This window comes from Paralichthys olivaceus, chromosome 18 (assembly GCF_024713975.1).
Source record: "Paralichthys olivaceus isolate ysfri-2021 chromosome 18, ASM2471397v2, whole genome shotgun sequence".
NCBI lineage: Eukaryota > Metazoa > Chordata > Actinopteri > Pleuronectiformes > Paralichthyidae > Paralichthys > Paralichthys olivaceus.
Genome location: NC_091110.1, coordinates 6,620,204 through 6,634,407, shown reverse-complemented (window position 1 = coordinate 6,634,407; position 14,204 = coordinate 6,620,204). Strand labels below are relative to the sequence as shown.

The window sequence follows — 14,204 nt, the reverse complement described above, 5'->3', positions numbered from 1 at the left end:
GTTGAGGACAGTCTGTGTGGGCGGACTTGGTGCTGCACATTGTGCATGTAATGACAGTAATTTGCATACAGGCAGCTCACCGCTTCACCACTGTTTTACTGGTTAAGTTAATGGGCTGAGAATAAGGGTGGTGGAGGCACAATTATCATTCTAATTAACGAGTGATATCTGTGCCAGCGTGGCAACAGAAAAACTAGACCCTCGTGGTTATGAACAGATCCGGTACATGACTGTGTCAGTGTATTGATACAGAATGTCTGTTAGTGTGTGTGGTCAAAGTGGGAGGTTTCTATTTTAAATCAGCATTCTCCTCTACAACTTAGCTGCTCAGTGTTTGGTATTGGCAGGTCAGGACTACAAGGTTGTAATTAAAAAACTGGTCAATGGTTGCCCTTGGCGACAGGCTGAAGGAGAGGGCATCTGCATGTCTCCATCTCGCCTGGGTCTCCTCCCTGTGGAACAATCCACAGCAGGGTACCACACCCTCATTTAATTTGTATGTTCAGGGCACCGAGTCCCAGATTTTGAGTTGCGGGACCCTCCCTGCGGGGATGAATCAGAATCTGGTTTTATTGCCAAGTAGGTTTACACATACAAGGAATTTGCTGTGGTGTGTTTTGTACGAGCATAAATATAAAAAATAGGAAACAAAATAAAATGTTTTAATCCTTTATTACTGTGATCATTGTGGCTTTTTTGCTGATACTATCCAGCATCAACCAAAATTAGCAAGTCTCAAAAGAGTCTTTTCCAGTGGTCAAAAAACCCAACATCTTTTTTTGCAGTGGGAATGGATTAAATCAGCAGGGCAAACTCCTCGACTGTCAATGGGAACTGAGTCAACTGACTCTTTTTAGTGCGTTTACCCATTTTTAAATAACCCGCTCGTTTTGCTGTAAAAGAGGTGCAAGCTTTGTTATGTGTATCAGAAACATGCCTGAAGAAGCGTTTGGCAGTGGCAACAGAAGAGCTGCAAATGCTGTAGCCATGACAACTGCTATCATCCACTCTCACCAAATTGTGTAAAATTAATGAATGCTGATATTTTTCCTATTTTTTGGTCACGACTGCACTTCACTGTTGAAGGTTGTGTTCATTTAAAACAAACAACAAACTAAACCTTTTTGCTTTCACTTTCATTTTACACATTTGATATGGTGTTGGTTTCTTAGTTATGGTTTTATGGGTTATAGCTGAAATATACAATAGCTAAAATCATATATCTTCTGATAAAGTATCTGGATCTTGCTTATAATTTAATGTGGATTTTTATATCCTATTCAATCCGTCTCTATTAAATCATTAGTCAGTAACCATGGTACTAACGCCTACATCTTTGTAAAGTTTCATTCATGTGTAGGCCGACGTAAAGTTTCATTTATTTTATCCATTTGCCGTTTTAACATTTGGATATTTGGACCTTTTCGAAAGCCTTTAATGCAAATTAGTGGTGAGTTATGAAACCATCCTACATCTCCACTCATGCACTGTAAAAGACCATCCATCAGAGATGAGGCCGGTAGAAACACACACACACACAAACACACCTTAGCTGCTAGTCTCTGCCTCCAGGCTGGTTTCGTGCACGCACACTCACATACACTCATAAATAGGGGCTTCAAAGTGTGTGCTGTGCTGCCCTGCATGTGTGAGCTTGACGACAGGAGTGTGTTATCCATCCCACCTGCTGCTTTCAGTCCTGAAGAGTTGGTGCATTTCAAGCGGATTTCTGTTGTTTCTGTGCTATTGTTGTTGCAACCTGCCTCCCCCTGCTCCCCCTGCTCCCCCTGCCCCCTCCCGTCACTTGCACTCAGCTCATGTATGTGTATGTGTGTGTGTGTGTGTGTGTGTTTGTGTGTGTGTGTATGTGTTATGTTGGTTTCACTATAGGCCCCCTCCCCTGTGAACCCAAGTGCGCTGGACCGCACAGCAGCCTGGCTATTGAATATGAATGTGCAGTATTTAGACCATGAGCGGATGGAGCCCGAGTCACTGAGAAACAGAGAGGATCTGACTCAGGTGGAGAAGGTAACCTGCCTCCTCGTCCAACTCTTGACCTTTTTACCAATGCCTCCTCTTCACAGACCACCCTGACCTACAGCCATGATGCTTCAACTGAACTGTCCTTCCTTTCTTTACCTCTCATTAGCTCCCTCATACACCCCCTTTCCCTTAAAACACTCTTAATTATCTGCTGTATCTATCCCAGCTCTGCCCTCCCTGAGGTCCATTAGAAGTAGGCACGGTGAAACAAAACCTTATTATTACTTAAAGTTATAATATGTGCATTGAGGTAAATAGGATAGTGCTCTGCATGTGACCCTATAACAACATAATCTCTAATTTCCCTGAAATTGGCTCCTCAGTGATGTTTCGTGGGTGTTTTCACTGCCAGCAGCGAACTGTGGCTATCAGCAGATGGAAAGTCATAGCGACGGCAATAATGGTAGAAAGCAGTTATAACAGGGGACGTAATTGTGAGGCTAAATATAGCAGGCAGGATTAAATATCACCACCAGGACTTTTAGCAACCTGCTGATTATTATCTCGATGAATCATTTGGTGGTGCACAATTCTGAGAATTGTGAAAGATGCCACAGACTAAGGAGATGACTACGAATTGTTGTTTTAGATTCAACCAAACTCCAAAACTGTACAAGTTAATATTAATTGGAGAGCTGGAATGAGTAAAAACTGGCTTGTGACTCAGTATAGCAGATACCTCGGACAATACCCAACAGTCCCCTTATGAAACACATTCAAATTCACTTCATTCACATTTTTATTGTATCAAATTGCACACACAAAAATATCAGTCCCAAACTTGCCACGTTTTGTTTTTATCAAGATCCTGAGATAGATTTTTTCTGAGATAGATATGTCTCACAATGTTACAGAAAATGAAAAACAAATTCTGCATTCACTGCATTCGGCGAACTATCCCTTTAACCCTGTTACTTAAGCTCACTTCTTACTTTTGGAGCCTTTTACTTGAAAACATACTAAACCCCCCCTTTCTGCCCCTCTTCCTATATTTGAACATTTGTAATTACCCAAAGCAGGTGTGTGTGTTTGTGTGTATGCACATGCAGCACATCCACACAGACGTGTCTGAGCTTGTGTGTGTGCTTTGCATCTTCTGTGTGTGAGAAACAGAGAGAGAGAACAAGCTCTTTGCTGCTTCCTCTGCTTACGTTCACTGCTTCTCTTCTCAGCATCATCTGCAAATATTCACCCTCAGCTTCGCTTCCTTGCTTTTATTGGCTGCCCGTGTTTTTTTTCCTCCATCCGTAATGAACACAAACCTGTCATCCTAACGTAGCTCATGCTTGATGGAAGCCAGCCGCCCAGGCAGCGAGAGCAACCAAAGAAGGCAATAACCTCAGTCTCACCAAAAGAAGCCCCGGCCACCTTAAAATAGCCGAGCAGCAACAAGAGGAGGATTGGAAATCAGCAGCTTAGATACGGTCTCAACAATACATGACGGCACTGGAGGCATTTAAAATATCCAAATTAATTTATATATACACAGCGTACATTCAGTGATCTATTACAAATGAAGGTACACATTAGTCTTCTTCAGGCATCAGGACAAAATATGAATACTCATAAATCAGTCAAAAATTTTATATTGTCAGCATAAAATGCCTGAAATTTCCACTTGAATACTGACGTTTTCAGTTAAAGTGTTTAATTGCATTATATGAAACACAATTTTGTGCTTTGAATTTTCTATTTTTACGTCTAATTCTTCACAAAGCTGAAGATGATTGTTACTTTTCTCAAAGATTACACAACATTTTTAATTGTTTAAACTACTGGCATTATGTTTTAATGGGAAAAAGATCAGTAACTCAGATTATTAATTACATAATTATTAATACATAATAAAAAATATGTATTGTAGTTAATACGAATGATGGGAGAATTAGCTTTCAGATTTTTATTGACAATCATGCATTGCTCTTTTTCCTGTTATCTATTGTTTAGATTGTTTTTCTCCATCTGCATATTCCATTAATTATTTGTTTTATAGCTACAACATTGATTTTAAAAAACTAAGTGACAAAGAAGCTTATGATAATATCCACAAACATTTATATTGTCCAAAATATATTTGTTATAGTTGTTTGGTCACCTATGTTGAGGACACGGGGTGAGACAGTGGCATCGTGCAGACTACGATGTGTTGTGCATCTGAAGGAGAGCAGAGCAGGGACCAAGGGTCAGAACAAAGGCAGTTACAGATACAGTAGATGTCCTTCAGTCTCAGGGGACCTAGTGACAAGATCTGTGGGATATTAGAGATGGAGAGAAGAGTAAAGACGATAAGAAGGAACAATGTGAGGTCACTCTTCCTCCTGGGAGGAGTGGGGGGAAGGTATAAGAATGTCCCAGTGGTAGGCAGCAGAGTGACATAAACAAGGTGACAGGGAAAGATAAATGATCCCAGCAGCTTCCTCACTGTGTGTAATTGGATCCCATTGTTCAGGGTGCTCTGATTGTTTGTCTTTCACAGTGTTCTTCAGCAGTGATGAATAATTAAGCATAATATACAGATAAGATAGTCATTTTGATTTTTGTTTCGTGTTAGTTTAGGCTAAAAATGCTGTGACAAATGGATAATATTGATTAAAATGTTTCTTTTCATTTTCACCAAAATAAAGGAGACTTTTGGTCAAATTGATCGTTGCAATTCCAAGAGACAAGTATTCAATAAATGACCGTACTATGCCAAAGCATAATGATCTAATAAGACTATTCAACCACATTGGCAGTGTAGCTGGTGAGAGTCTTTGGTCCAGACCATAGACTGTGTTTAAAGATGGACAACACATCTCCACTTCCACTTTCCATCCATCCATTAACATGGAGGAGGGGAGTTTTATGACCAGCCACTAGGTGCCGATCATGATGATTTGGCTTCACTTTTGGGGAGCCGTCACGTCGACCATCTTTAAGATCAGTCCATGGTCCAAACTTAAATATCAAAATATTTTATATGGACTGCCATGAAGACACACATGTAAACATTCATGTTACCCAGAGGATGAGGCTTATAACTGTGCTGGTTCCCTGATCTCTCCTTTAATGCCATCATGAGGTTGACACCCGCTGACATTTAAATTAAAGTCTTAACTATTGGAAGGAGTTTCAAGAAAACTGGTTTATTTATATATATATTGTATTATTATAAGCATATATAGTAGTAATATATAGTAGTTTATAATATTATATTATATAATAGTCAAACTGGTACTGTTAAAATATTTTTTTATTAATAAATGCCATTAACATTTGATTCGTCCTCTCATTTCCCCCTCGCTTTAAGACAGCTACTGCAGAAGCCTCCCTGTGGTCGAGCGAGAGGTCAAGAAGAGATTTTCAGAGCTCATTTCACACACTAGACTCCAACTGCTTCCATCCCTCCCTCCCCTTCACTCATTCGTGCCTTTCTTCATTCTAAACTTCCTTTCTTTTCTTTCTTTCATTTTATTTTTTTATTTTTTATTTAACCTCCGAACAGATCATTGGGTTCTGAGCCATTTAAGCAGAGTTAAGTTTTACAGCAGCCATACTGGTTGAGTGCTGTCATAAGAAATGCTGACAAATGAACTGTGTGATTCCCAGAGACCGAGGCCGTCTCTATTCAGAACAGAAATGATGGGGACGTTATCTCTGACCTGATTGAGGGATTTCTTTTTTTTGGTTCTTGTCAGCTATGGTAATGAAGAAGGGCAGCCTGCTGATAGGCTTGACGATGATGATGATGATGATTATCAAAATGGTAATGACAACGGCGCTCATGATTTTTCTTTTCTCTCTTCGTCTCCCTGCTTCTTTTCAGTACCAGCAGGAGATCGCGGTGCTGCAGGAGAAGCTGCGGGCGTCGGTGCAGAAGCTGGAGGAGTACGAGGCCCGGCTGAAGGGTCAGGACGAGCAGGCCCAGAAGGTGCTGATGGAGTACCAGGCCAGGCTGGAGGAGTCGGAGGAGCGCCTGCGCCGACAGCAGGACGACAAGGACCTGCAGATGAAGGGCATCATCAGCAGGTGGGGAAGAATGGACTCTTTGTTTGGAATGCAGCTGTTCTGAGATGTATGCTACAACGTTTACGTTACTAAGGATACGCCTGCCATCCACACTACTCCGCAGGTTAAGAGCCACTAAAATGGAGAACTTTGGAAAGGCCATTATAGTTTGAAAACTCCAGCTTCTTCTCGGCGAGCAAAGATATTTGGAAACTATGACGTATGAACTGACAATCACTTGCTGGTTGGGTCTTTTTGGTCACGACGTAGACTTCACTGATTGGACAGGTTCCTATCAAATGGTCGCTTTGAAAAGAAAGCAACTGGAATCAGCCTCAACGACCAGTGTAGAATGCAGCATGGAAATACAATTACAAGTATTACAGACCCTGTTGCCTTTACCTACAGCAGTTGTGCAGTTACATTCTGTATTTTACAATGATAGAACTGGGTACATGTGTTTGAGATGAAAGTTTGGTGCAATTCTGCAACTATCAACCAAATGCTTCCTGTTTACACCAGCATGTGTGCCGATTGTACGTGAGTGGTCACATGATATACATTTTCAGGCGTGTTAGTATGAACAGTGATACGTTCCAAAACTCTTGTGTGGACTGAGATTGTTTCAGTTTGAATGAAATGAATGACAGTGTTATCATATGGATGTAGCCTTTATTCCCATTAGCCCTGTATCACTGACTCTGCTTGATCTTACTCCAGGTTAATGTCTGTGGAAGAGGAGCTGAAGAAGGATCATTCCGACATGCAGGCAGTCGTAGACTCCAAACAGAAAATCATCGACGCACAGGTCAGTCTGCCCTTCCGCGATGCGTCGACTGACAGGACATTTTTCCGTTGCACACTCTGCAGATTGCATATGGTTCTCGTCTTTGTCTTTCAAATTTGTGTGTGCTGTCACTCGTGTCTTCTGCTTGAGGAGACAAAGGGTCACTGAAACACAAAGACATGTTTAATTCATGGCCGTCTCCGCTCTGGCATTGACAAGCCTGAATGGCTGAGCAGAAATTCTCAGCTTCCTCTCACTCTCTCTTATAAAACATACATTTACAAATCTCTCATCTATTTTTCTGTCAACATGGAGCTCGTCTTTAATCCACGGTGGCTGTTATTCATGTAAAATTGTGTTTGTACTTCCTCAGTGCAGCTTTATTTAGATTCAATGTAATCAATTCCAAGTATGGACTTTGTTACAGATGTCTTCAGATCCTATTTCCTCTTTATATTAAAAAAGTACATGATATGCACGACAAACACACACAGATATACACAGGTATGCATACATTTGTATCTTTGTAGTGATTTGACAACAGAACTGAAAACAATTAAACTATGCTGCAGCTTGTAGAAAAAAGAACCAGACACTAACATACATAGATGATTAATCTCCTTCACGCTGTAACTAATGGGTTTGCAAACAAACGCAGCACAGTAAAGCAACAAGATGTCTGTCTCAGTAAACAGGCAGAGATAAGGAAAATAAAAAGCTCGTTATCTGTGCTTCAGCCCAGCCTCCGTCAATCAGTTTTACAGTTTTACCATCATACTAATTTATTAGGGGCAAAAATGTAGTATCAGTTATTACAAATGAAATTCAGTATTGCTTGATTTAATAGTTTTAACTTAATCTGAATAAAGTAGTCTGATTGTGAATGTTACAACAAATATGAAAGTCAGTACTGAATATTCTGTTCACCATATCAGTTTAAAAAAAACATTTAAAAAATATATTTTGGTATAATAAATTAAATTCAGTAGAAAAAAAAATTTGGTTAATGAAAATTTCCACAAAAGTGTGTTAATGACCAACACACACCTACTCATGGAATCATTCCAGAAGACTGGAACAACCTCTGCCACAGCCCAAAAGTCCCCTTAAATTCAATCAAGCCACAGCACATTCCACACAAACATCAGTTGCTTTAATTTGCCTGTTTTTTTCATTAAGATTAATGGATTCTTTTGTGGGAAATTGGTGAAAATGTTGAAAAACATTGTTAAAAAAAGTGAAAAAGGTTTTCTCTCACCCATACCACATCCTTCCATCAAGTTTCTGCTCAGTTGTTTTCGTCTAATCTTTCTTCCAAGAAACAAATCAACCAACAAACAAACAGACAGGGGTGAAAACATAATCTCCTTGGTAAGCTGTTTACAGTAAGTTTGTTCTGTTCAGGGGTTTAATGAACAAGGCCCCCGATAAAGTAAAACGTGTTGAGCGTAAGAATTCAGAAATGTTAAATCTCCTGAGGAGGAACAGATCATTGTGGCCTGTCTCCAGATTGAGATCCAGGTCTTTTTAGAGGCTCGATACTATGTTTCTCCTCTCACTGTATTTCTGTGCATGTGTTTTGCAGGAGAAGCGTATAGCGTCGCTGGACGCAGCCAACGCCCGTCTGATGAGCGCTCTGACCCAACTGAAGGAACGCTACAGCATGCAGACCCGCAACGGCATCTCCCCCACCAACCCCACCAAACTGCAGATCACCGAGAACGGAGAGTTCAGGAACAGCAGCAACTGCTAGACGGACCGCTATCTGCCCCCCCCCCCAACCCTCAGAGTGTGTATTGAGTGCCTGCGAGTGTACAGTCATTCAACGACAGGACGCCGCTGTGCGTGCATGGATGCATGCCCATTTGAAAGACTTGCGAAGGTGGGCGTGTGTGTGTGTTTTTAAAAAAAGCAGACAGTATTTTTTAGAGGACATTTCCACTTTTCGGACATGGCGTGTGGGGGGGTGAGGTCATCGCTCTGAGGGGCCAGCCATAAGAGGCGGGGCTGCAGCGTGATGGACAGATCATCAAAGGAAACAGGATCACCAGACGGCCTTCGTGACGAGGGGGGGCGGCCAGGGGAGACGGAGCGGAGCTTGTACATACGGAACTCAAAAGCTGTCCATCAGTCTCACACTTTGCCGGCGGATGTGTGCGGTCGCTCGGACAAATTCCAACCCTCGCTACGCCTGGGACAAACCACTATATAACCACACGGAGTGATGGCCGCTAGACACGGTTGCCCTAGCAACCCTCCTCTCCTCCTCTCTTTCTCTTTCTTTATTCTGCTCCCTCTCGACGACCAAGTGGACGTACTTATATACAGTAACAGGCATTGAGGTTTATGGATTATTTAGTTTTCTTGAGAGGATTACTCTCTAGTGCTTTATTCTAGAGTCACTCTTTATAAAGAACCAAATAGAAATTTAAAGAATAATAGATATTTTTAGTCTCTTTATTTCCCTCCTCACTCCTCGGGTGTGTTCCTGCTCCTTGCCCCTGTGTCCCGCCCCTCCATCCCCCATGTAGTGCACTTTGTGAAAGGCTATTGGTACATGAAACGCCTTAAGTAAGGAACACACCTCGACTTCCTCCCGCAGCTCCTCTATTTCTGCAAAAAAAAGGCACAACGTAAATACTGTGGAAAGATAAATTGTACACACGTAAATGTATAATGAACACTAAAGAAAAATTCTATGTGATACTATATTGATGAAATTTAATATAGATGTATGCATTTTTTTCTTCTATAGAGTATACACACATGAACCTATATTTGATAACCTCAAATATAAAAGCAGCCCTTTATTTAGGAGTTTTATTTTTCTTCTGTGACGATGAAAGACTGTAGTGTGTAGCGTGCTTTCGAGCCCTGGAGGAGGAGACCACGCGGAGCAGCGATCAGCATCGGCGACTGATTCGCACTCCAAATTACCCATGATACTTCGCCCTTTACGCACAGTTTATGCGCTACACCTCAGAGAAATGTCCGTACAGCTCCGGCCGTAGCGATCGGTTCCTCGTGCTGTGCTCGTCACTGCTCTAAAGACGCAGGTCGGTTAAACCCAGGTGGTGATTTGGGTTGTGGTCTCCTTCCTTTAGTAGCACAAGAGCTATTGAGAGACGTGTTCCCACGCACTCACTCATACTATACACTGGACTGGTGAGTCATTGTTACAATGGCCTCCTGCAACATTTCCCCTCTTAACTGCTTTGTTTATCAGTGGTAATGAAGTATGCTGCATCCATACTGTGACTCTTTTAATCCTAGTGGCATCATCCTCTCTCTCTTTTCCTTCCTCACCTCCGCCCTCTCTCACCACCCCCAAACTCTTCTGAATGTGAAGACTCACAGTCGGTCTTAACGTGCGGTTGCAGTCCTTCCGATCTCTCTTGTCATTGCGCCACCGCATCTCGGCGTCTTTATTTTGTATATTTTTGTATCGAGTTTTCTTACCTGTAACAGAATATATGCATCAGGTGTGAGGCTCTGCATGCTTCATCCTCGCTCTAGCGCCAACAGTTGCATCATTATCACCATACTTTTCTTTTTTTTTTTATTTGCCAAGCGGAAGGTGGTGGTGATGAATGGTTTGCTGCAGACATATTTAGTGAACATATGATCGATGAGTGTATGAAGAGGCAGGACAGCCTGGGAATGTGTAAATAAAATGCCCACATTATTTTTACCTAATGTTAACAGAGCTTTTTGTAAATGTATCTTGTGTTCAAACTCTGCTGTATCATTATGGATATTGTAAATACAGATTAGCTCAGTCGGTCATCTGTCCTCATTGGGTAGAACTATACAGTTTAACCTTTCAGTGTTCTCCCTGTTTAAAGCTATTGGTTTTTTTGTATGTAGAGTTTAATATCATTAGCCAAAAAATAAAGATTATTTAGGGGTTCGACTCTCGGGAAGTCGCCTCGTTGGTTTTTTAGGCCGAGCCGAGTCCAGTCGGGATGAGATTCACAAGCACAATCCTGTACTTCTCGTCAGTCTGGCTCTATGCACTTTTACGTTCAGTGGTTGGTGTTTATAATTAGATTTGTCTGTTTTTAGCACAACGCCTGTTTCAGGTGTTTAAAAAAAAAAAAAAACACAGTTCAAACCCATAGAAAGGGATTTTTGATAAAGCTCAATCACAGACCGTTGTATCTGATAAAGAGAACTATTTACAGCTTTTCCTGTTTGAGAAGAAACAAACAAAGAAAAATCATACAGGACTTTTTTCCTCCTCATATCTCACTGACATCCAGTCCCAAAATAATATTGTACAACTGCAGAGATTAAAGCAAGATTATGTTACTTTTGACAGAAGAACTGACACATTCCTCTCCCACAGTTGATACTAAGGTTGTGCTGCTCTTTAGCTCTGTTTTTAGCAGCTGCTTTAGTGGAGTGCAAATCTTCTTTCAGAATTACAGACCCCCGAGTGGGAAGTTGCCACATGTCCTGAAATTTTGAGTCACCACCAACGACTTAGGAAAAACAAGATGGCTGCTCTGTGTATCAGTAGTGAAAGCTGTAGTTTTTACTGTTTATTCGCACCTAAGACAGTGGCATGGATTAGAATGACAGGAATGGATAGCATTCAGAAGTGGTGTTGGTTCAGTTAAAGTTTCATAGACTTGCTTTAAACTGCAGTGTACTATAATAAAAATGTCATCAGCACATCTCCACAAAGTAAAAGACCCACTCTAATGTTTGGTTTCTCATATGACTTCTCTGCCATCGGATCCCTTATCCATGTTTCCACCTAAGTTCTGTTTTATGAGTCAGAAAACCACAAGCTCGCGCTTCACACACTTCAGCCGGTCTGGCAAAATATCAATCAGAAATATAAAGCTATAAATAAAGTAAAAGATGTTGTATGTTTTCTATTATCTTGTAGAAAATACTTTTGTAAGTATGTTGAAAGTATAAAGTATTTGCTGGATTCTGCTTCCTTTGACGACGGTGACAAAACAATAATGTACAGAGAAATTTGTGTTGACAAAATGTGGCTGTGCAATTTATGTACATTCGCAATTAGACCTATTAAAGTTTTATTTAGCTATTTTAAAGTCTTGTCCTCCTGTGTCTCTCTGCATCGCTCACCCTGACACTTAATCACGACACGACTGTGTATACGAGGCTTGAGAGTGAGACGAGTCACGTGTTCATTAAATACTCAGGCAGGTCTAGATGGATGACGAGCAGCGAGAGAGAACATATGCTCAGATCCAAAGGCAGAGAGGAGGGTATGACGGAGGGACTATACTTTTCAGAGAGCCTGACCTACATACTGCCTGATTGTTATTCACCCGCAGTTGGGAGAAAGCCTGAAATGGCCCTAACAACAAAAATGGCAGCGAAAATGTCTCAGATTGCTGCAAAGAAATGATTCCTATTGTACTCTCACAACGGTACGTGATCAAATGAGGAAAGAGGACCTCGTTAACAACAGTGTCGTGTGTATTTTAAAAGGAAAAAGCTCCTGTGCTGTTAATTGCTCCCTGTGAGGCTCACTAACTTGTTTGCCCCAGGGAGCCTGTTCCACTTGGCTTAAGACTTGCATTTAGGAGATCAGGCTAATAAAACAAGCAACTACAGGCGGTCCACTCTTCAATAATCTCCTCCACCCATCACTCCGAAGTATCAAAGGCAAGAAAACACAAGCCACTTGATGGCCGAGACAATTTCCTGCCAAGTGCGCAGCAACAGCCACTGAGTGTGTACTTCAATTGCACTTCTCCAAATGGAAAGATCAAAGCAATAAATGTGTGCTTTGAAAATCTTTTTTATGGATAAATAAGCACTTCATTTATTTATTTATATATACAGAAATATATATATATATATATATATAGTGAGAGAGAGAGAGAGAGAGAAATGATGTTACCAGGTACCAGAAATTTCAAATAGTTTTTGTAATCGTCCACTCCACACATTGACAACATTGTGCAATAGTGCACCAGCATAGAAGATGGCGGTGGGTTGCCACCTGCCAATAAACCGAGCAAAGAAGAACAACAAATGGCGGGGGCGTGGGTGTGCTGGTAGGTGACACATTTCTTTTAAGTGATCTAATGCAACTAAATAATTACATTGTAAACTGTACTTTAAGGGAGAATCTTCATTTGAGTTTCTGATCTTCTAAAGCATGATGTTTATTGAAGATTAAAATACCCAAACACATCGGGCTAAACTTTTAATGCTTTTAGTGCCCTTTTGAATTCTGGCCTCAATTTTTGTGATTCCATTAATTTGAGGCAAGTTGCTCCATGACAACTTTATGTAACATATATTTGTTGCAGCTGTGGCTCAGGTAATAGAGTGGGTTGTCCACTAACCATATGGTCATCTGCTCGATCGGCATTGAACATGTGCAAGTGTCCTTGAGCAAGATGCTGAACCCCAAATATACCCAGACAGCTGTGCTAGCAGTGTGAGTGATGTGTGCACATACAAAAAACATTGAATCCATACAACATAAAACAAACGTCAGTTCACCTTATTTGGTCTGGAATGGCCAGTGGCTTTTGTTGGCTACGATTAGCTTATGTTGCTAAATGGGGTTGTGCAAGTGATATTAAAAACCAAGTCATGTTTGTGGCTGTTGCACTGTATCTTTGCATGTGCTAGTTTATAGTGAAATTTGGCCACTACTTCACATTAGATACAAAAAAAAAAGTTTAGACTGAAGGAAGTTTATATGTAAAGTTTATAATATAGAATTACAAATTTGTCTTGGTTATTTCTCCACCACTGCAACCTTTTTATTTTGTCACATTAATGGCTGCAATAGTCATTCAATGCTCAGTTACTCTTGATATTCTCATGCTGTATTTTTTTAATTTCCAGCCTGTACTTTGATAAATTAATTGGCTCAAGATTTAAAGGTAATATATATATATTACCTTTAAATCTTGATACATAGGTTGGTGTCTCTGCTGTTTAAGCACCAGGCAAAGACCAGAACCAAAAACCCAATGAAACCTACAGACAGTGGAGCTGCAGCGTTAAGTGGTGTCGGCAGCCTCTGCGACAGAAGGTCGAGGAAACATTGGCAGATGGTTGTGCTGCGAAACATGACTGAGGTCTTAAAACATGAAAAAGAAGCTATTTCAGGCTCATCTATCAGCCTTGTTGAAGACTGTAAATACCACAACCTGCCAACAGGGCTGCCATTGTGTTACAGTGTCACCTAATGATGTGACAAATGCTGCCCATAGGGGAAAATCACTGAGGTAGGACTCTTTACTGTACGTACACAGTTTAGAGATTCATGCATGTGAAGGCTTTGTGTGAATTGCTCCAATGCGTCCACAACAACACACTCACAACTTCAGTTTAAAGAGCAAAATGAATTTTATTTATTCATTTTGCAGTCGATACATTT

The 14,204-nt window shown here is 40.9% G+C and overlaps 1 protein-coding gene across 12 annotated transcripts in view; it reads left to right on the top strand.

Annotated features, from left to right (window-relative positions):
* Positions 1–11,886, top strand: part of dab2ipb (DAB2 interacting protein b) — a 161,928-nt gene extending 150,042 nt beyond the window's left edge. For 9 of the 12 annotated variants that reach the window (XM_069513398.1, XM_069513397.1, XM_069513400.1 and 6 more), the window contains 4 exons: positions 1,891–2,028; positions 5,849–6,051; positions 6,751–6,838; positions 8,403–8,716. In XM_069513398.1, coding sequence (XP_069369499.1) covers positions 1,891–2,028; positions 5,849–6,051; positions 6,751–6,838; positions 8,403–8,570 — 597 coding nt within the window. In that variant the 3' untranslated portion in view covers positions 8,571–8,716. Of the gene's footprint in view, positions 1–1,890; positions 2,029–5,848; positions 6,052–6,750; positions 6,839–8,402 lie in introns of all 12 variants that reach the window. The other 3 variants (XM_020082204.2, XM_069513402.1, XM_069513399.1) reach the window with 3 other exon arrangements.
* The last annotated feature ends 2,318 nt before the right edge of the window (positions 11,887–14,204 follow it).